This window comes from Cimex lectularius, unplaced genomic scaffold, assembly GCF_000648675.2.
Source record: "Cimex lectularius strain Harlan isolate CLEC.00 unplaced genomic scaffold, Clec_2.1 scaffold8, whole genome shotgun sequence".
Classification (NCBI taxonomy): domain Eukaryota; kingdom Metazoa; phylum Arthropoda; class Insecta; order Hemiptera; family Cimicidae; genus Cimex; species Cimex lectularius.
In genome coordinates this window covers 406,169-427,598 of record NW_019392656.1, presented here as the reverse complement: position 1 = coordinate 427,598, position 21,430 = coordinate 406,169, and the positions used below count along the sequence as shown (strand labels likewise).

The 21,430-nt window shown below is 34.9% G+C and overlaps 1 protein-coding gene across 16 annotated transcripts in view; it reads left to right on the top strand.

The window, feature by feature from the left end:
• Positions 1 to 21,430, top strand: part of LOC106669646 (histone-lysine N-methyltransferase 2C-like) — a 43,244-nt gene that overhangs the window by 8,975 nt on the left and 12,839 nt on the right. For 5 of the 16 annotated variants that reach the window (XM_024224631.1, XM_024224638.1, XM_024224637.1 and 2 more), the window contains exons 11-48: positions 220 to 356; positions 439 to 527; positions 2,085 to 2,336; positions 2,401 to 2,604; positions 2,665 to 2,846; positions 3,071 to 3,235; positions 3,297 to 3,451; positions 3,518 to 3,691; positions 3,749 to 3,916; positions 3,993 to 4,150; positions 4,216 to 4,347; positions 4,560 to 4,661; positions 4,964 to 5,093; positions 5,165 to 5,260; positions 5,330 to 5,479; positions 6,995 to 7,115; positions 7,186 to 7,343; positions 7,406 to 7,527; positions 7,922 to 8,629; positions 10,613 to 10,727; positions 10,812 to 11,162; positions 11,223 to 11,326; positions 11,386 to 11,512; positions 11,637 to 11,729; positions 11,831 to 11,971; positions 12,057 to 12,189; positions 12,257 to 12,416; positions 12,474 to 12,573; positions 12,651 to 12,787; positions 13,531 to 13,620; positions 14,156 to 14,336; positions 14,952 to 15,136; positions 15,212 to 15,370; positions 15,443 to 15,649; positions 15,723 to 15,817; positions 15,998 to 20,112; positions 20,176 to 20,273; positions 21,264 to 21,421. In XM_024224631.1, coding sequence (XP_024080399.1) covers positions 220 to 356; positions 439 to 527; positions 2,085 to 2,336; positions 2,401 to 2,604; positions 2,665 to 2,846; positions 3,071 to 3,235; positions 3,297 to 3,451; positions 3,518 to 3,691; positions 3,749 to 3,916; positions 3,993 to 4,150; positions 4,216 to 4,347; positions 4,560 to 4,661; positions 4,964 to 5,093; positions 5,165 to 5,260; positions 5,330 to 5,479; positions 6,995 to 7,115; positions 7,186 to 7,343; positions 7,406 to 7,527; positions 7,922 to 8,629; positions 10,613 to 10,727; positions 10,812 to 11,162; positions 11,223 to 11,326; positions 11,386 to 11,512; positions 11,637 to 11,729; positions 11,831 to 11,971; positions 12,057 to 12,189; positions 12,257 to 12,416; positions 12,474 to 12,573; positions 12,651 to 12,787; positions 13,531 to 13,620; positions 14,156 to 14,336; positions 14,952 to 15,136; positions 15,212 to 15,370; positions 15,443 to 15,649; positions 15,723 to 15,817; positions 15,998 to 20,112; positions 20,176 to 20,273; positions 21,264 to 21,421 — 10,152 coding nt within the window. Of the gene's footprint in view, positions 1 to 219; positions 357 to 438; positions 528 to 1,123; positions 1,205 to 2,084; positions 2,337 to 2,400; positions 2,605 to 2,664; positions 2,847 to 3,070; positions 3,236 to 3,296; positions 3,452 to 3,517; positions 3,692 to 3,748; positions 3,917 to 3,992; positions 4,151 to 4,215; positions 4,348 to 4,559; positions 4,662 to 4,963; positions 5,094 to 5,164; positions 5,261 to 5,329; positions 5,480 to 6,994; positions 7,116 to 7,185; positions 7,344 to 7,405; positions 7,528 to 7,921; positions 8,630 to 10,612; positions 10,728 to 10,811; positions 11,163 to 11,222; positions 11,327 to 11,385; positions 11,513 to 11,636; positions 11,730 to 11,830; positions 11,972 to 12,056; positions 12,190 to 12,256; positions 12,417 to 12,473; positions 12,574 to 12,650; positions 12,788 to 13,530; positions 13,621 to 14,155; positions 14,337 to 14,951; positions 15,137 to 15,211; positions 15,371 to 15,442; positions 15,650 to 15,722; positions 15,818 to 15,997; positions 20,113 to 20,175; positions 20,274 to 21,263; positions 21,422 to 21,430 lie in introns of those variants that run through there. The other 11 variants (XM_024224646.1, XM_024224644.1, XM_024224639.1 and 8 more) reach the window with 10 other exon arrangements.

The following is a 21,430-nucleotide window of genomic DNA, read 5'->3' as shown; positions in this document are numbered from 1 at the left end:
GAATAAGCATTAAGCAACATTGAGAAATGCATTTGGTGCTGGTAGTGGTGAAGACAGTGGATGTAAAGGTGTTCAAATTGAGTGGTACATGCCGTAAAAGTGTGCAAGATGTGGAATAAAATTATCGAATTCATAGAAGGAAAAAGCTGTAGTAGGCAGGACTTCGAAACCCTCCAATTATTTTTTATACTTTTTTTTTCACCTGCTTTTTGTTCACAGGTTTGTACATGGGACGTGTGATAAAGAGGCAGATTTTGTTAGTTACCAAAGGAAAAAAGAAGCGCATCCTGATTATGAATATATCTGTCTGTCCTGTAAAAACAATAGCACTGTACATTACATGAAAAGGAAAGACAGTAAGTGAAATTGACAGTTAACAATTAGTTAATTCAGGATTAAATTATTTCAAAAACGTAATTTTTTTTTCTTTCAACTTAGGTACTGAAGAAGCAGTTATGGACTCATCACTCAGTGCATCTCAAGAATCTCTTATGGTAAATGAAGATATTGATTTAGATTCTGAAAAGGTGACTTTTTTGCTATTTTCAATTTTAAAAAGTATTTATAATCATTATCATTACTAATTCTAAAATTAATAATTATAATACTGCACTGTAGAAAGTTTTCGACAAATAAAATTAAATAAGACATCTATTCAACTAATCTACAATGGAACTTGTGATAGTAAGGATTTAGAAAATTACCTAATTTCAAGTGGTTAAAAGTACGCTTCAAGAATAACATTAATAAAATTGAATTTAAAATATCTTCATTTTATTAAGGAATGCTATAGAGCTTAAAATTATTCTGAAAGTATTGTAGTCGGTAGTAATAATAACATTGAAACATTATTGAAAATTTTAAAAAGTTAATTAATTACCTTTCTGTGTATCCATCTTGAATTTAATTTATTTACTGAGTTAAAATTATTCACACTAACTAAATATTGAAACAAACTGGTTTTGAAGCGTTTTCTGATTTTAACCTGCAGAACCGATTCAAAAAAAGGGATAAGATTATCTTTTATGAAAACAGAAGATGAAAAGATGGATTACATTTGAGTAGTAGACTTGTAAACAAAAACAAACGTATTTTAAAATTGATTTGGTTTCACATCCAAGCACAATAACGCATTGGGAATTAAAAGTAGATAAACATACAAACAACGCATACAGAATAATGACTGGACCTTTTACTCAAAATGGTATTACTTTACATTTCTGACACGTTTTAAGAAATAAATTGCACTTCAGGGTCATGCATGTTTTCCCGCCCGACATTATTTCAGAACCAAAAATAATAATTTGGTGTATATTAATAAATATACAGATGAGTCTTTGACATTTAGAAATTCATTTAGCCAACAGTTCAAAATAATTTAATGATAAAGTTTTGAACTTATCGTTTAGACTAAATAACATCTATTCCTACCTTACTTTTATGTATATTTTGTAACAGTGTTATGGATTTAAAAAAAATCAAGAATTTAGTTTAATGAATTATTAAATTTGATTTTCAATATTATTTATTTATTTAAATAATTGTTTTTAATTTACCTCAAGCAACTGGTTACATTTCAGCCAAATTGAAATAAGCCTTTCTAGGTCAGAGAAATGAAGAATCACAACCATCGCTGAAATTTGGCAATAATTTTTTTCTACTTCACAAGTTTCATCATATATAAATAAAGATAAAGAAAGCTTCATGTAAAAAATTAAATCATGTCACCTTGTTGCATGAAGTTTACTTAAAATGGCCAATGCTTAGAAACTGCATGAAAATGACAGAAGAATTGTCATATGCTTACCCAATGCTATTTTTTATTTTTATTTATTTATTTTTATAAAAGGGAAGCAGCTTAGTTTATGAGCAATTATGTAGAATTTGTTCTTTTGTTTTTGTGTGCGTGTTGTAGAAAATATCTTAGAGAAAAATATTGTACACTAGAATTTTAAAAATAAAATTCATACAGATTTTTTTTAAAGCCAGTATGAATATTAAGCCTTTACTATTAAGTCTTAAAAAAGCATGTGTAGCAAATTTAATTAAAAAGCTCAGGTTTAAGACTTGCACTTTACTTCTAGTCTGATGATGGTCCTCTGCGAGTAACAATAGGCCTGGGGAAAGGCAAGCCGTTTTGTGCGTCAAAACTGGCGAAAAAACGGCTAGGCTTGGGAGTGGGCCCAGGTAGGCCAAAAGGTAGTGGGAAAATGTCATCCCTCACATCGTCATTGAGCCACTACCAGAAAAGGCTTCGGTTTGCAGACTTCGGCAGGAAAAGAGGAGCAAAATCAAAAATGAGGGGACTCTTTGGCTATCCCGGGCTTGGTCTTCAGGTTACTGTCACATCAAACATTTATTTATCGCATTGACATTTTAAAATAAAAAACAAATTTACAGCGACCACTGCCTGATTCTTCCGTTAAAAGCGAGGAAGAGCCTGGTGTCGAAAACAAGCTTGTCCTGTGCTCGTCCAAGGATAGGTTTGTTTTAGGGCAGGATATATGCGTCATGTGCGGTTCTTTGGGCATAGAACAGGAGGCCTGTCTGATCGCGTGTTCACAGTGTGGCCAGTGTTATCATCCATATTGTGTTTCTGTTAAGGTTTGTCTTATCAGTTATTAATCAGATTTGTTTTGGAATATCAACCTCTTTTCTTTGCAGGTTACCAAAGTGATGTTACAAAGGGGTTGGCGGTGTCTGGATTGCACTATTTGTGAAGGGTGTGGCCAAAGGAACGACGAGGCGAGATTGATCCTATGTGACGATTGTGATATTTCCTATCATATTTATTGCATGGACCCACCTCTTGGGTCTGTGCCAACAGGAGGATGGAAGTGCAGATGGTATGTTATTAGTGATATCAGTTTAAAAAAATAAAATAATATAAGATAAATCCGTAATTCAATTATGATTAGATAGAAATTATTTGGCATAAAGTTCCCTTTCTGAGAAATAATGAGATATTTGAGTAATGAATTGTAGTTTTTATTAATTGTATGTATATTATGTGCAATTTATTTAATACAATTAATAAAAAAAAAGTGATATTTCATTTAAATTGATGTAGGTGTGCACATTGTCAAACGTGTGGTGCTAGTTCTCCTGGTGTGAATTCGGACTGGCAGTCAAATTTTTCACAATGTGGAGCTTGCGCATCACGAACAACGTGCCCTGCATGCCTGGAATTATATACGGATGGAGATCTCATTATTAAATGCATCACCTGTGAAAGGTAGCGGCGAACTCAATCAAACTAGGTATTTGCTCTGTGTGCTAATATAATTGTTTTGAAGGTGGTTGCATTGCTTCTGTGATACTATTAATACTGAACAAGAGGCGGAAGCGTGTTGCGCTCAGGGTTATACCTGCGTTTTATGCAGGCCGAGCAATGTCGCTCTCGTTCTCCCTGCAACACCTGTGCGAGTGCCTTCACCCGAATACACACCTGGTAAGACAACTCAGTAATGTTATTCTTACTTTTCTTTTGACACTTTTTTAAAATTTACTTTTTCAGATGGAAAATCATCAAATGATTATTATGTTGATGGTATTTGTTTATCGGAATGTGGTCTGCAACATATTAAAAACCTTTCCCTGGAAAATAACAATCAACCGGTGCGGCGGAAAAGGCCTGGCTTTAAAAGACCCCAGGATAATGATATTCTGGGGGGCCTTGATTCTATAAATGGTAAAATTAAAATGTTTTTTTTTTTTTTTTTTTTTTTTTTTCATTTTTATATTATAGATCCTGACAATGAAAATAACTCAAATACTGTTTATAAAGATGGAATGATATGGGGCTCAAAAGACAGTGGGCCAGTTTTGAGTCCTCCTGAAGGATTTTCCCTCTACACAAAGGAGAGTGGAGTTGTTGTTTTAAAACGCAAGAAACAAAGAAACTTGCAAAAGCTAGGTAAGAAATTTATAATCAAATTAAAAAGAGACATTTCTCATCCATTATTAACTTTTTTTTATTATTTCTTTTTAAGGAATTGGAGGGTTCTCAGCTGTTAAAATGCGAAGCTCAAGGTTTAAAGATGATGAAGAAGGCTCAACACACCCTTTTGCAGAAGATAAGCCAAGAAGGAAACCACGCTGCAATAAAAAACGAAGTAAATTGGCTGAAACCTATCCATCATATTTACAGGTACTTTGTTTTTATTTATTTTTTATGTACACCTGTATTTAATGTTGTTATTTTCGTCCATGAAGGAGGCATTTTTTGGACGCGAGTTGTTGGATATAACCAAGGAGTCAACTCAAGAATTAGAAAGCAGTAGTGACGATTCTGACGAAGGAAAATCTAATAAAGTTAGCCATGACAAGACTATCACATTATCACAGGTGAATAATTTTTATGATTTTACAAGTTTTATTTATTTCCATATTCATTGAATTTGCCCATGAAAAAAAAGTAATAAAATAAGGAAATGAAAATCAAAAAGGCAAAGTTAGTTCCGTTTGGAAAAATTTGTTCAAAATACCTTCTTCGGGATTGCCATTGGTTAACTGAGTAGTTTTCCATTGGATGTGCATTTTAATGTTTTCTAACACAGGATGAATTAAAGGTAATGGCCGAAGTCAAAGCCAAGCAAGAGAAAATTTCTGATAAAAACGAAGATTTTGACCCTTCAAACTCATCTAAAATATCAGTAAAGGTACAGTCATATTTTTAAACTTTGCATCCATGTATTTAAATTCAAAAGTTAGCTTTCTTCCTTGTGAAATAATATAGACGAGGTTCCGCTTGAACCAATTTAGATTTCTTGAGCCTCTTTAAAGGAATGTTTAACTTTTGGCTACGTTTGGATAGGTTATGGTTTGGAAAAATTCTATTTCAAAATAAAAATTTCAGTTGTTTATTTTGCATGAGCGATCTTTGTAATAACAATAGTAAATATCAAAAAGTGTCAGTTTTAACATTAATTTTATTGCTAAATGGAGAAAGTTTTCATTTCAGGAGGAGGACGTGAGTGATAGCGAAGGATTGAAAGACATACTCCATTTATCTGATAATTTACTCCCTAATGATCTAGTCAATACTATAATGAATGAAAGGGATGGAATTAAAACAGAGAATTTAATAGGAGGTAGGTGTTGAATATATAAGTGTTGAAGCTTAGACAAATTAAAATAATTATTCACTTGTAAAATATCCTAGGATCCTCAAATCAGCATGACTCTCAAAACCAAAAAGACGAGTTGTCAGAAATACTTGGCCCACACTTTAGTATAGAGTCGATGGTCAGGGAAACTGGTTGGTATCATTTCTCAATTCATTCTATTATAATTTAATGAACTTATAAAGAACACCCAGATTTTCCAGGATTACCGAACATGGACTCCAAAGACGTCGAGGAAATATTCAAAGGGGTTTTAACAGATGAATCTCAAGAATCGCAAAGTTCAGGCGCTTTCCCAGCACGGGGACCGACGCCCGGGACTCCCTCTCACCCTCAAATGTCCCCACAACAAGGTAATGTTCAAATCTGTTAAGGGGGGGGCAACCAATTTTGGCACTAAAAAAGTCATTATAGATATATGGGGCTACCAATAGTGAAATCATTTCAGCCCCCACTCACTGTTATGACAAATGGTTCTTGATATTCCGCCATTGGTCTTACGCTATTATGCCATATGTAAATCGCACACTCGCAATAAACTAATTATTTATAAATTTAATAAAAATAAATATATACATCACTTAATATAATAAATGATCTACAAATAAATACACACAATATTTATATGTGAGGAACACCCCCATTTCTTAAGAGAATAGGGGAGCCTTCATTTGACTCGCCCGCCTGAGAACCAACAAATCAGGGCACATGCCTACTCACTTCCTGTAAGGGGCCAAGGCTTGGCACTTTTCTATCAGATGTCACACACTGAGCAACCTTTCTCTACGTACAGGCTATCTGTATAGATTTTGACCCATAAGCAGGTGTCCATATCAGGCGGGGCCAATCCTCAATCGGGTTTACACAATCCTTTCCTTTCACTTCAAACTCTCGGGGGGGGGGGGGGTCTTTTTGTTGCGCTCTTAATTCACAAGAGCTTTTTGGACAACCAGCCCACTGACACTGTCAACACTCTCACAGCGTTCAAATGAGTAAGTGCTCGCACAGTGTCACCAGGCTGGATCATGGTAGCTCGGTCTGGAGGACGAGACGTCCCAGCTTTAACTGCTTTGCCTTCACATTTGTGCTTGACCCTACCTGACCAGGTACCCAGACCTCTACCACCAAATGTTTTTATTAAACTAATTTTGCTCAGTTTAAAAATTAAAAATTCTACACAGATCAGAATGGCTCTATGAATAGATAAATCCCAATAAAACTGGAACCCTGAAACGTACAGTGGAAATGTCACAATGTCTGCAGTACGGTGCGGCTTCAACAAAGTGATATGTCACAAAAAGTGTGGGCAAAAATCAAACAAAGTTTTAAAAAAATCCTCTGGTGAAAAGACACATTTTTGACCTTCATGTTCCTTTTTTCTAGGCTTCAGCTCAGTATTTTGAATTACACTTTTCATATCACTTTCATATTCAAAACAAATTCTGAATAATGATAATTAGGGGCAGATTTTTACAAAATGTTCAATATAATGTAAAAAAAAAATATATATATGGTTGGAGAACCGTTAAAACAAACAAAAACCTAGTGAATAAGTTGTCATCTTTCTTAAGAAAATGGAACATCAATTCAAGCAATTTTTTGAGTGAATTTTCATACAGTTTATTAGCTCTGTACAGATTCTAATTATATGCCTTAAACTTAATGAAAATGTTCACAAGAAAGCCATAAATAAAATGAGACCAATTGTGTCATTGGACTATTAGTTATTCTCTAAAGGATCTAAAGGAAGAACGGAATGATTAGGAAAAAGAATCTGACAATTGGTTGACCCTCTCCCCTTTAAAGAAAATTTATACAGTTTGACCAAAAATAAAGGTGTTGGTTAAATACAATTTTTTTTTCCTCAGGGACGTTGCAGAGTGGCATGCATTCTCGAACCCCCAATTCGCTCACTCCTTCAGTCCATACCAACTTGTCTTCCCCAATTGGTTTTCCATCTGTTTCACCATACAATTCAGAGTATAGCAAGTAAGTAAAATATATTGATAAATAAAACTCCTTTTATTGGATCGGCATCACAGCTGTTTTTATTTTGAAGTAGCCCACAATTCAGCCCAGAAGGTAGTCCTTGGGGCGGTGATGATAATAGAACTTCACACAAGATGGAAGCTGATGAGCCTCTTGGCCAACATGCAACAATGGCACCTGTACTCTATGCTAACATTAACCATTCAGAGTGGAAAAAAGAATATCCTAGTAAGATATATATATTTTTTATTCTTTAAAAGAATATTGTGCATATAATTGTTTTTCCCCAGGTTGGAGCGATCGTTTTAAACAGATACTTAAAAAATGGCGAACGTTACCAGCTGAGAAAAAAGCGCCGTTTGTTCAACAAGCGAAAGAAAACCGTTCATTGCGAATAAAGAAAACGCAACAGGTAATTGATCTGTTTTAAATATTTTGTAATTTAAAGAACACCAGAATTCAGTAAACTATTTGTTGGAACAAATATATGGCAATTGAATTATACAATCTATAGGAATTTTCACAGTAGGCAAGTTTCCCGTGTACTTATGGCTTTTAGAAATTGGAGCTTGATTAGTGAATAATTATAACATTTAGTAATATTGTAAACTTTAACAAAATAGATTTCACATACTTAGTATTATAATATAAGTCACTAACAACAAAAAATTTAAATTAAATTTATATTTTTATTTTTGAAAACAAAATTGTATGAACACTAACAAACCACTGCATTTTTAATATTTTTCCTTTAAATGAGTTTGGAATGATTTGATGCACTTAATGCAAAAGTATGGGTCTGACAGATTGGGAAGGAGCTGGCGGATGAAGACGCACCAAATGGCAAGCAAGCATCAAGTGGGAAGAGCTTTGAGGTGTGTCCCCCCTCGAAAATACCTACATCCGGTGATAGGAATTCCCCGTATCCCGCTACTCCTCCAAGTCCAGAACAGAAATTAGTTTCAACAGCTTCCAACACTTCACCATTGCACTCGCCATCTACTCAAGAGACATTCCCAACTACAATCCCATCGCATCCTTCCACGATTCAGTACATCCCTTTAAACACACCAGGGATTAGGGCGACATTTCATATAATCCCGACATCAATCGTTACGACGACTGAGACCCCCGTCACCCGTGCGATACAGTACCAATATGAGAGGAGTACGATACATTACCCACCGACAAATGTCGTCATACAATCAGTCCCTCCTCTTATAATGACTTCCACTACTTCGGGACAGTCGACCGATTCAAAAAACCTCATACAAATCATTCCCACAAAAACATCCACAGTCAGTACTGTTATAACACAGCCTTCAGTCCGATCACAAGTGCAATTCATTCAAACTGTCAAAACAGTTCATAGCACATCTGAATCTGAATCAAGAACGACTAATACAATTTGTTCCCCACTCTCTGATCAGCACATCCGTGTGTTAACTCCTTCTGAAATTATGCGCACACTACCCTCTTTAGGGCAAGAAACCTACGACACTCCACCTTCCACGGTGAGCCCTTATGCACGATTGTACTCTCATATCACTATTTATTTTATTTTTATTTTATTTTAATTTATTTTATTTTACTTTGTATTTTTTCTTGGAGTGTTAATTTGCAATTATGTAGCTACTGAATTTTAGTTAGTTTAAATAAATGTAGTAGATGTATTGTTTGTCTTTATCTGTGGGCGCACATGATTCAAATAAGAGAAATAATCTGCAATCCTTTTTTCATTTCATTTGTTAGATCTTTTATTTTATTTGAGAAAGATATTTTTATAATTGAGGGCTCTTTTGACACTTTATTGAAGGCTTTTGTTGAGTTGGTTTAACCAGATACGAAATACTCTTGTGAACTTAATCGTTACTGAATTGCTATTATCACTCAATCACTGGGATTTAATGACACAAACAAATATTAGTGGTAAACATAATTTAATAAATTTGGTAAGGACTGTTTTAATTGTTTTAAATAACACCACAAATAAATAAAATCCTCTTATACAATTAATGTTTTAATTTTAAATGGCTCATATTTTGGATTATACAGGACCTAAAATTAGTGAAATGATTACAATTTAAACATATTGCTAAATTCAAGATGTGCATTAAGTAGAAGAAAAAAAATACAACCAGTGTTATATTTTTATTTCTGTAAACAAAATTGATAAATTAAGTTTCATATTTTTTTTTAATTTAATGTATTTTTATTGTTTTGTTGTTGGGGAGTGAGAAAAAAAGCTATGACTAAAAATTGGCAATCGCTCAAGTGTTTAAAACTTTTTGGGTAGAAAATTAATTTTAAACATTATTGGATCAGAAGTATCACATGGTTGGTTAAAAAGACATCCTTTTTATTTTAAAATTTTATAATTTGCAAACCTGATTAAAAGTTAAAATAATCATTCGAAGTTCGTTTAATATCTGGTATTTCCCAAGGATTGGAAATTTAACTTTACATATCTGACTGTTGTAGATCTAAATTAATTTTCTTTAAAACATAGGCCTATCCTACTGCAACGAAGGTTGATTTCCTCCTGTCTACATTGAACAAGACAAGGTTTTCTGATTCCAAATAATGACCACCTTATGACCAGTTTCTAACCCCAGAAATAATCACCAACCTGAACAGTATCCCTCTACAAGTCATTTACAGTATTTGCCCTCTGAGGGAATTGTAAACATGAAGATTCAACGTTTCAGTAGTACATTTGAATTCCATCTATACGAAATGGTTGAAATTTGCTTTGCATGAATTTATTTGCTGAGCCATTGTTTTTTCTTTCGATTTTTTAACATGATTGTCTTTTTTTCTCTTTAAATTCAAACTTGTTTTTTGTGGAGCATATCATATTCACAGTGAATTTTAAGTCCAACTAATATTTGTATCATTTTTTATTTTATTGTATTTTATTTTTATTATTGTTTCTTTTTTTTAATATGTGGAAGTTTGTCTGATTCTAATTTTTTAAATAGATATATATATAAAAATCTTTTCTTTTGTTTAGACTAATAACTAGAAAAAAAGTCAAATTTTGACTCAACCGAACATAGCATATAACCCTTGCTTTTTGCTTACTAGTATATTACACAACATGTCCTTTTTTTCCTTCCAAAGCATCAAAAGACAACAATGGCTCCTTTAAGTTGGGCCTTGCCATGGTGATGATTTTGGTTTATGCATTTCGGTGGAAGAGAATTTATGCGTATTCTTGCATGACATTTGTGGATTTTTCTCTAAAGCATAGATTTTTTTTGTTTTGTTTTAATGTACTTGAATCATTTTATTGTTGCATATTTAAAAATTAGTTTTAAGTAAATGTGATTAGCAAATGTTTATTATTTAAAATTGTAATGTTTGTTATATGAAATTGAAAACAAGATATGTTCATTTAAAAAAATTAAGTATCCATTGCTTTCTTTGAACCATGATTTAAATGCTTATAAGTGAGAAGTTTGTATATAAGGATTTACATTTACCGTGGTCTCTAGGAACAAGACAAAACTCAAGTAAACAAATCCACAAGGGAAGCAGAACAAGAGAGACAATGGAAGCACATTCAGGCTATGAGGCAACAACAGCTTCACTCACAAGCTAGAAACCAAGGTAAAATTAAATTTTTAAATTTTTTTAGAGCATTTTATTTTGATAAAAACCATTTTACAAATATGTGTTTATTGTGTTTTGTAGTGACACGAGTGCATCGGCAGATAAGTGGTGATGGGACAACCATAGTGCAATACCCAGAAACGTCCAACACCCAGTCCCATTTGACTCCACAGCAACTGCAGGTGGCCACACCTCAGGAGCCGATCACAAACATCGCCCTCGCCTCGCCTAGGGGTCCACCTCAACAATTTACATCACCCCCAGGCATCAAAACGGCCAGGGGCTTGACTCCTCCCGGTGCGGCACCTCTTTTCCCACGTATGATCGGCATCAGGCCCCCGGTCAATTCGCCGTTTTCTACTCCAAGACAGTCCACACCAGAAGAGATGAATCGCCAGTTGCGCGATCTACTACAACGGCACCAAATAAAACGTGAGATTCAATTGTAATTGTTAATTGAAAATGGCATAATAAATATTATTTAATTTACAGAAGAGGCTACACCCGATTCTGGTCAAACTGCAGTTGCTGCTGCACAAATAAGGCAACCTATTGCACAAGTGAGGCCACAGTCAATTCCCCAACAGGCTATACATGTAATTATCTTAATAATATAAAAATAAAATATAAAATTATAATAAATTCTTTATTTTAGGGAGTCGATGGAAGAGTTCGTTTGCTTTTACAACATCAAAGGGCTGCTTTTCCAGGTTCACAGGTTCGGCCAGCTACTAGACTCGATCAGTTTAACCTGGTGCAACGGCCACAGCAATTTCCTCAGAGTTAGTCCTTAATCTTTTTCCCTTTAAATATTAATTAAAAGTGACATTTGTTTCACATTTTTACAATTATTTAAATATTTGCACAAAAATTGAATTGAATTGAATTTTCATAATTATTTTCTAGATGCAGCTACTCCTACGACAATAATAAGACCCACCCACCAGATAATAGCAGAGCAAAGGATCCAACAGCAAACTGTTGAACAAAGAATTCAAGGTAACTCATTAAACATAAACTATTCCTGAAATTAAAATTATAATTATAATGGTATTAATGTAATAATTAAGGTATTATAATGTTGATAAATTATCTTTCAGGAACAAGAGATGGTGAGGAAATCCCTGATGTGGTTACTGCCGAGCTCGAAAAACTTGAGCAGGAGGGAGGTAGCATTGCTGAGGTTGAGGCTGTGTCTGCAATATTCGGAGACCTTGCTGAGGACGATGATGAACTGCTTGGTAAAATACAAATTTGAACATTAAAAAAAAAAAAGTAAAGAATGGTCCAAGTGATAAAGAAAAATAACTTTACTTTTCTTTACAGCTGAAATGGGAGCAGATTTCAACATCCTTGAATATGCCGATCCTGAGCTGGACAACATTTCGGGTGGGGAGAAGACTAATATATTAGACGATCTTGAAGCAGAGGTTGTCAAAAAGAAGCAATCCCCCGTAATGTGAGTATCTTCTATGCACACGTAACGAAGATTTGGACATTTGTGATTTTATGCGTTATTTTTTCAGCCCGAACGAGTCCAAAGACACACCAATACGGCAGGAGGAGAACAAAACGCTGGTGAAAGCGAACCCTATCCTGACTCAGACACAACCTGTGAGCAGAACGCCTCCAGGGCAACCTACACCTTCTCCGACAAACTCAATCGTCGCCCCTCTTACACCACAGGTAAATTAAAAATAAAATAGTATTAAAATCAAAAAATTTACCCACTCTTCTTTTCAGGCTTCAATTCCTAGGCAACAAACAAAAACTGTGAATAAAACGTTTAGTGCACAGTTTGCAACTCCACCAGCACCTTTACCACGAATGCAGGTCTTGCAAAGTAAGTTGTGAATTTTCAACTTGTTAATTTCAGCATATTCAGTTATAAAAAATATGACAATTTTGTAAATGTTAAAGGTCAATCTCCTCGTCCTCAACTGACAACATCTACGAACATTGTGGGAAATCAAGGGCAGAATTTTATTCCAATACCTGCGCCTCCTCCACCCTACCCAGGTCCACCACCTCCTTATCCAGGACAACTCCAATCAGGGGTAAGTCTCAGTAATTTTGACTTAAGTTTTTAGTTACAATTTTGTGATTTAAGTGTTATTTTCTTGTAAATTTTGGATCGGAAATTTTATAAAGTATTGAAAACTTTATCTTTTTATCAATTGAGGAGCATGTCTGATTTAAAAACTAGTAGAATTAAAAAATTTCCATAATTTAAGCGCATAGACAACTTCAAAATGAATTGTTATTTCTGATAAATCAAAATTTAAAAAGAAAATGCAACATAGACTCAGGTTTTCTTGATCAATTGTAAATTATCCCTTAAGAGTTTTATGGAAAATTGTTGTTCTACCCGATTTGATGATTTATTTTTTATATTTCTTTATTTATGTATTTATTTTTATTATTATTAATGGTTTTGCATGACACATTGGGATAGAAAAACCTCCCTTTACCAGCTTTATTTTCAGATCAGTGTCAGTAAATAAGCTATTGTCTTCCCCTTTAAATTTGAAATTGCATGATAGGTGTTTTTGCCTACTGCTTTCTTTGGTTTAAAAAGAAATGTAAACCCTTTTAAAACTTGGAAAAAATTCTTTATATAATTTTATTATTGTTCAGTACAATTCATCAACGGAATCATAAATGAAAAAGTTAGGAGAACAAACTGGGACAATAATGCATACTTTATCATATTTATTTTCCATACGTAGTGTCAAATAGTTTGTGTGGCATTTGTTTGCTTTGTGGTAATGCATGACTAACTAGGGTATATGCCAAATAGATTCGTGCCGGAGCCCCAAAGGTTCCCAGGCCCCCCCTCGCCCCGACTGCAGGCACTTCCCTTCCTCAAAGAAGATCCCTCCTCCTACAGGTGAGAAACCACCCAGTATAAATTCAAACTAGTTTACTAACAAAAAATAATAAAATAAAGATGTAATGGGCTAAAATTCATTCTAGGACATTTGTCTTTTTTTTTTCTTTTTTTTCAACTTTCATTCTGTTTTGTATTCAATATTAAATAATCTTTTATTTGCTGCATTGATTTTATTTTGGCTCATTAAATTTATTTTAACACTTTTCTTAACATTAAAATTTTAAGACAGTAGATATTGAGTAAAACATTTAATTATATTATTAATAAAGTCAATAGTGAATGTGCATGATTTTGTTTTATTTATTAAACTTTTTATAAACATTCAGAGTAGTTATTTTTTTGTATGTATGTGTTGCACTTTGATACTAAACAAAAATAAAATTTTAGTTTGCATATTGCAGTAGAGCTTTTACTGTAAAAAAGAAGAAAAATTAAAATAAACAATAACAACGCATTTATCAAATGGAAAAGCACAAGACATATTCCATTTAAAATTATACTTCGACGTAATCGTGAGTTCGACCTCTTTCAGGAGCAGCCCCTACTGTTAGAGGACTTACTAGAAGAGGAAAAGCGTGAACAGGAACAGCAGTCGGTGACACCCGGCTCAGGTTCCGGTGCTTCACTCTTGAGCGATGCAGATTTTGAAATGCTGACGGCCGATGTCCTAGGGACCAACTCACGAGTTTCAAGCCCACCCCATTGCAACCAAAGTGAGCTTTGAACAAATACTCCACAGGGAATTTTAATTGAAATAAAGAGATTTTAACTGTTTTATTTTATTGCGTGTTTTTTATTTGTTTATTTATTTTTAATTTAGTCATGTAATAAAAAATATTTAGGGTTGAAGAGTTTATGAAAAGAGAAAATAATTTTTGGTTTGAAATATATGTAAATAGTTGCATTGGTTTTATGATAATTATCAAATTTAGAAGAGTGAAAACAATACAGAATCAGTCAAGAGATGTTCTTCACAGCTTCTATAAATAATTTAATTTTTTAAATTCATGTAAGTAATTATGTTTTTATCAAGTAATAAGTAGATTTGTATACAATTTGTTTAGTTTACGACATATCATTCCTTCAAAACATTTTTAACAATTGATGGTTAAAATTGTCTGTTTTCAATTACAAAAGCTAAATGGATTAAAAGTTGTTAAAAGTTAAAAAATTACTCTTGACTTAATCAAATGTAATCTATTAATAAGATTATTTATTTATTTTATTTATCCATTGAAAAGCTAAAAGGAACAGGATGGTGTATTAATTTCTTCTTTAAATACACTTTCATTTTGGATGAAATAATAATTTTTGCATTTTTACAATAGATGTACAACTTCTTAACATCCCAGTACAACCAGCACCACCTGCCCCTCCCGAGTGCATTGTGACTGAACAGGACAGACAGACACAGATGCAGTACGAGCAGTGGCTGCAAACCAACAACATCGTGTTGACACAGCAACTCAAGTATTACGAATCAGAGGTTCAAAAACTTCGCAAAGTACGAAAGGTTTGTGGTGTTGAGACAACTTTGGACAGCGTAAAAAATAATATATTTTTTATTTATTTTTTATTTTGCTATCAGTCCTTGAACAGTAAACAAAGGCAATTGCGGAAAAATGGCAACGAGTTGACCCAAAAGGATGCCTTGGAGCTGCAGAGGGTTACAGTTGAGCAGACAGGATTGCAGAAACATCTTGAAGCTGCTAGAAAGCAAAGCAGAACCCACAGTATTATCATACAAGTGGGTTTCTTTCTCATTTATTAAACCCGATTTGAACTGAAGAATTGGTTTAAAAAAATTTAAAATTCCCAGGAATATCAGAACAAACAAGACCAGAAGAATGGTGGTGGAACCTCTACGCTTGCGGGAAGTGCACCACATAGCGTTGGCTCTGCATCTCCGCAGTCCCCAAGTAATATGATGTCTCCTGGTGTGTCTACCCAATCAGCGCTTCCCTCACCTCAGACAGCTGCATCACCTTTACATCATAGTCCTCGAATAGGGACACCGCAATCACAAGTATGTTTTGTATTCTTAAGTTTTACCTCTCAGCATATTGATTATTAATACTAATTAAAATGTAAATGTTTAGAGCGGAGATGACAAAAGTGAAAATAGTGGTATGGCATCACCTAGATCCACTGCTTTAGCGCCAACACCACCTAGCCCACATCAGTTTCAAATTAGGTAGTTTAATTTTTTTTATTATTATGTTTGTATTAATTAAAGTTAAAGAGGATTGAAAGGAGTTCAGATTGACCTCCTTCAGATTCTCTTCAACTTTATTATAAATTGTAGGTCAATCTAAACTTTTTTTTAATTTTACTAATTTTTTGTATTTACTTGTGTTTATTTTCAATATTATAGACATCCAGGTATGGTTCCAAGGTTTGCAAGATCTCCTGAAGGGACTTTAAGGCCAAGGATTGTATCACTCCAAAGTCACCAGGTTGCGGGCACTACTGCAATATCGTATTCCTCACCTAGAGGATTTACGACTTCTCCTCAACCGGTGATGTCGCCAAATTTATCACAGCAGGCTACAGGCCAGACTATCAGAATCCAAAGCATTCAAGGCTTGACACAACAGCAGCAGCAGCTCTTGCTTCAGAAACAACAATTGCAACAGCAAAAACAACAACTGCTGCAGCAACAGCAAGAACTGCAGGAAGTGGGCAACATGACGAGAAGTCAGATTGATGGAAATATACAACGTCAAGTTTTACTTCGACAGGGTATCCTTCAAGATGATCTGACAAATCAGCAACAATTGATACTGCAAAGGCAGCAGCAGTTAGTGCAACAGAACAGACAGTTAATAATAGGACAAGGAAAAATTGGACAATTCAGGCAAATAGTTCAACAAAATCAGCCTACATTTTCTCAGACATCACAAATGCAAAATACAAATAATATGAATCAGACATTCGTTTCAGGATCATCAATGCCTCCAAGTCCAATTATAAATCAGTCTCCTTCTCCTATAACATCAACGATGAACAATGTTCAGCAGTATAACCCTTCCAGTTCTCCGATGCATCCACAGAGCCCAATGATTTCTCAGTTTCACTCTTCAAGTTCACCGATGCCACATCAAAGCCCCAGAGTACAAAATTATCAGACTGCGAGTTCACCTATGACACCTCAGAGTCCGATGGTGTACTCAGGGCTTCAGACGCCAACATCACCAATGCCACAATTCAATCAACCCAACTCGCCCATGCCACCACACTCTCCAAGAGTACAACAGCAGTACGGACAACCCCCCAGCTCTCCCATGAGCTCATCTCAAAGCTCTATGATCCAACCCCAATATGTCCATAGACCTAATTCACCAATGGTTCCTATGGGGTCACCGATGCCTATTAGAAGGCCATCGAGTACTGGGGGAAGCGTTGGAAACAGCCCTGCAACAGAGCGCCCTCAGAGTGTAGAAAATCCTCGAACCCCACAGGAACAAGAGGGAAATGGAGCAGGGGGTGGTGGTAATCCGTACAATCCTCACAATCCTATACCATTACCTCCAGAAATCGGAAGGATTGGATATGTCAAATTGGGATTGCGAGGAGGATCGCCCATGTGGAGTGATAAGGCAATGCCAAGGAAGCCTTTATTGAAAGGAAAAGTAGGCCAATCTCTTGCCGGGACCAGCACTAACACAGAAGATTCAAAATCCAAAATCAATTCTCCAATCAATAAAGTTCCAAGCTTAGTATGTGTTGATTATAACGATTTTGATGAAGAATCTCGAACTCCTCCCATGACTCCTCCTACAAAGCCAGCATCTATTAAGAAATCAGATGTCGGGGCTGTTAAAACCAGACAGTCTGAAGATACTGATTCAGAAGCAACTGTTTATGAAGACATTGTTTTAGTTGAGAGTTGCAAGGAAACAAACCTTGAAGTTGAAGAACTTCAGTCTGCTCTCGCTGATAATGTTATGTCAACTGTTGTCTCAATGCCCATGAACATTGATCCTTCTCACATGATGAACGACAGTGATATATTGGATGACTGTTTAGTTTCTTCAACTGATCTGGTCGTTTTAGACGTTGATAATGGTAATAATGATATTTTAATTATAGACAGCAACATAAGTGACAGCCTCAAAGTTGACGATGACATGATTGAATTTGACGAAGATATGCCATCTCCCCCACATGGCCGGAAAAGAATGGTCGGTAAGGTTCTTCCAGGTGAACCGATTAAAGTTGAAGAAAAAAGAACATCCGATACTCCTGATTCACCTGATGACGACTTACAAAATGAATCTCCTGAAATAATTCATAATGAATTGGACTCAGTTTCCACCCCTGTAGAGGAAAAATCTGAACCATTTAAAACTATTGAAGAAGTCAAGATTAAAAAACCAGAAATAATAAAAATTTCTGACAATTTACAGTCTTCAGAACATGACAGGGTCATTTCTACAATACAGCCCAATGTTGTTGTTTCAAGAAATTCTGTAACTTTTACACCCGTCAGCACTCAAAAATCAATTCCCATCTGTTCTGAAAGAAGGTTAAGCATCCAACAGGCGACAGTTGCGAGCTTAGTACAAGGAGCAGTAAATGCAGCTGCTAAATTTGCTGCCGAAACACAAAACTTCCAAAAGACTAATTCCAGTATTGAAAGCATTCAGGCTAGTTCTAATTCCGTTGTGACTTCCCACTTTAGCAGACCGGTTAATGTAAACGTCTCTACGCCTTCAGTACGAACATCTACAACCAGCTACCTCAATCAGGTTCTTTTTGGAACAAAAAGTGATAACCAAGAATCAAACGATAAAAAGGATCTTCAAAATTTTAAGAAAGACCAACAACCTTCTGGAGCTATAAAAGCTGTTGTTGACCCAAAAACATTCCAGCATGAAAATGGTTCTAATATGAAGCTCATGGATAACAACAGATTAGCAGAACTATTGAACAAAAACGATGGTACCAACTTGAAAGACAAGGAGAAATTATGGAACATGACAGTCAAAAGAGATGTGACAAAGACAAAGATTGAAAACTGTAATGATGTAGAAGATAATTCAATGAAACAAAAGAAGCTTAACGAGCAATTTGAAATGCAAAAGTTTACAAATGAGCACAATGAACTGCAGAAAAAGACAGCGATCAGATTGAATATAATAGAGAATAAAGTTGATACCAGTGAAAAGAACGATGTAAAAACTGTGGACAGATTAAAACTTATACAGTCCTCCGAAAACATGAATTGCAATAAAACTGAAAATGTTATTTTGCCTTCAGTGAGTTCTAGCATTCTCGAAGCTCAATTGACTACATCAATGTTAAGGTCTGAAAATTCCAATCCACAGTATTTTTATGCCATTGTCAATCACAATGTACCAAAAGAAATTAAAAAGGAAGATAGAAACATGAATGACGATTTAAGGGTAGAAGGCTTAGCAGCTCATTTACAACGCACTATAAAAAACGAAGAACTAAAAAATGAAAATGAAATAAATAAAAATGCTAGAATGCCACCTCACATGAATTTGAAACATGGAAGCATTTATGTACCGGCTAAAATAAAATCTGACAACCTGGGTGGAGCGCCTCAATATAAATTAGTACACACTCAACAGTCTGCTATAGAAAGTGCAAATGATCTTGCAAACAAAGAAATAAATCACTATATAAATAAAATGAGGGATGCCAATTCTATGAATGCTCAAAGTATGAAATCTGATACAGGGTCAGGTATCTCCCACAAATTGTCAGTATTAGATAAGGAAAAAATAATGTCAAACGACCTTTTACAACAGAGGATTGTGTCTAGTTCAGAAATATCTCAATTACTGGACAAAGATACCCACCATGTGAATCTAGGTAGTGCGAAGCCAGCACAGAAAGAAGAACCGAAGAAATTTGTTTCATTAAGCAACATGTTACTTTCAAGAAGGGAAAGCGATGACAAGACTACAAGATTGACGGTTCCGAGGTCATCAGAAGATTCTCAGAATGTTTTACTGAAGCAGCTTTTACAGAATACGGCTTGTGCGACGACATCCCCACAGACAGCACCTTCTCTGCCGATTGTGCCATCTTTAGAAGATCAACTGGCACGACCTGTACCTCCAACCCCATCATCTTTAATTCCACCGGTCCTCAACGAACCTCCAAAACCTCAAGTCATTAAGGAAATTATTCCGACTTCCAAACCCACGGTGCAACCCCCAACTCCGACGGAGGTACAGCAGCGTACGCCTGTGCCGTCTTGTTTAGATGAACTGTTATCGCCACCACACCATCCTGTGATTCAATCACAAACGCCGACTGTAATCAAAAGGGAGCCGCTTTCGTTCAGCCAGCCCAGCCCGATAATGACGCCCAACATGGAGATAAAAAAGGAGACTGTGCCAGTCAATATGCCTGTTGCTGTCGAGGTCAAGAAGGAAGTCATGTCCTCTGATGAAATGCTTTCTCCAGGATTCAGAATGGAGCCTGAACAGCCCGGTGAATCTCCCCTGCAAGGTAAGTTTTGACTCGTTGAAACATTCAAAAGAACAAATTTAAGCTGAAATAATTGTTATTTAGATTTAAAGAAAATAAAAAGGAGACAATATCAGCAGAAGAGAAGGCAGAGTTTAGGCAAAGAAGCAGTTGGAGGGACGCCAAAGAAACGGCCAAGAAAAGTGAGTGACTTTTTCTTTTGTTTTTGTTTTATTTTAGGCAAAATAGGCTTGGGACTTTAACAGCAAACTTTGGGACATATATACTTTTTCCAGTTACAAAATAACGGTTGGAAAAAAATAATTTAAGACAATACATGTTTACCTGTCAATTTAAGCTAGAATTATTGAATTATTTAGACAATCTTACATTTCATAAGCCTACCTAATTCAGAAATTGAATCCACTTTTCACATTAAAATAGTTGATAGAAAATAATCTCATCAATTTAATACATGGCCTGTTGAAGCACACTAAAGTACTAATCCTGACATTCCCTAGCCATTGGTATCTTGTGTGATATTCTAAAAGAAGGCCTATTCTTCCAATGTAAATTTAGGTTTCTATACCCTTCAAATTTGATTGATTTGACCAGCTGTTCTTTATGTAAAATTGAGAGGTTTCCTTATTTCGCAAGCTCTTTTGGGAGCTGAATTATTTTAAATTATATTATTTTAAAAAATTGAGCGAATAAAAGATAAAGAATGAGGCGGAAAAGAGTATATTCCTCGTGCTTTGTTGTTCTATTGCCACCAACATTAAAGGTAAACATTATGCTTTAACCAGTAAGAAGGGGATTATATATTACTACTACTACTTTAAAATATCAGAAAGTAAAAGAGATTAAAAAGTATTTTCAAGATTCTCAAATTCTTTAAAAGTAAAGATGAAATCCATGCATGAAAATTTCTTGGTTTAAATATATTTTTATAAGACTAAATTAATAAATAGCCCAGTAAAATTATTCTCTCTGGCTTAATACACAAAAATTGCACACTATTGTTGTTTTCTTTTAAGATTATTGTTTGTTTGAACAAAGTTTACATACCTGCATGTTTACTTTCTTCAAACAAAAACATTATTTTATGGATAATCTTTTTCCTGTTTTCTCATGGAGAAGATTACTTCAGTAATAATGCCAACAAATATAGTTATGAAATGTTCTTTCAACAGAGCTCAAAAGTTGAAGAAGATTATGATTCATTCATCGATTCGTTGATGCACCAGCTACGGCAGACACCGGCGATGACAATATGTGAACCCAACCTGACTTACAATTTCACTGGAAGCCCTATTGTAGGCTCTGGCGATCTCAGCAAGGTCAACAGCTGGTTAGTTGA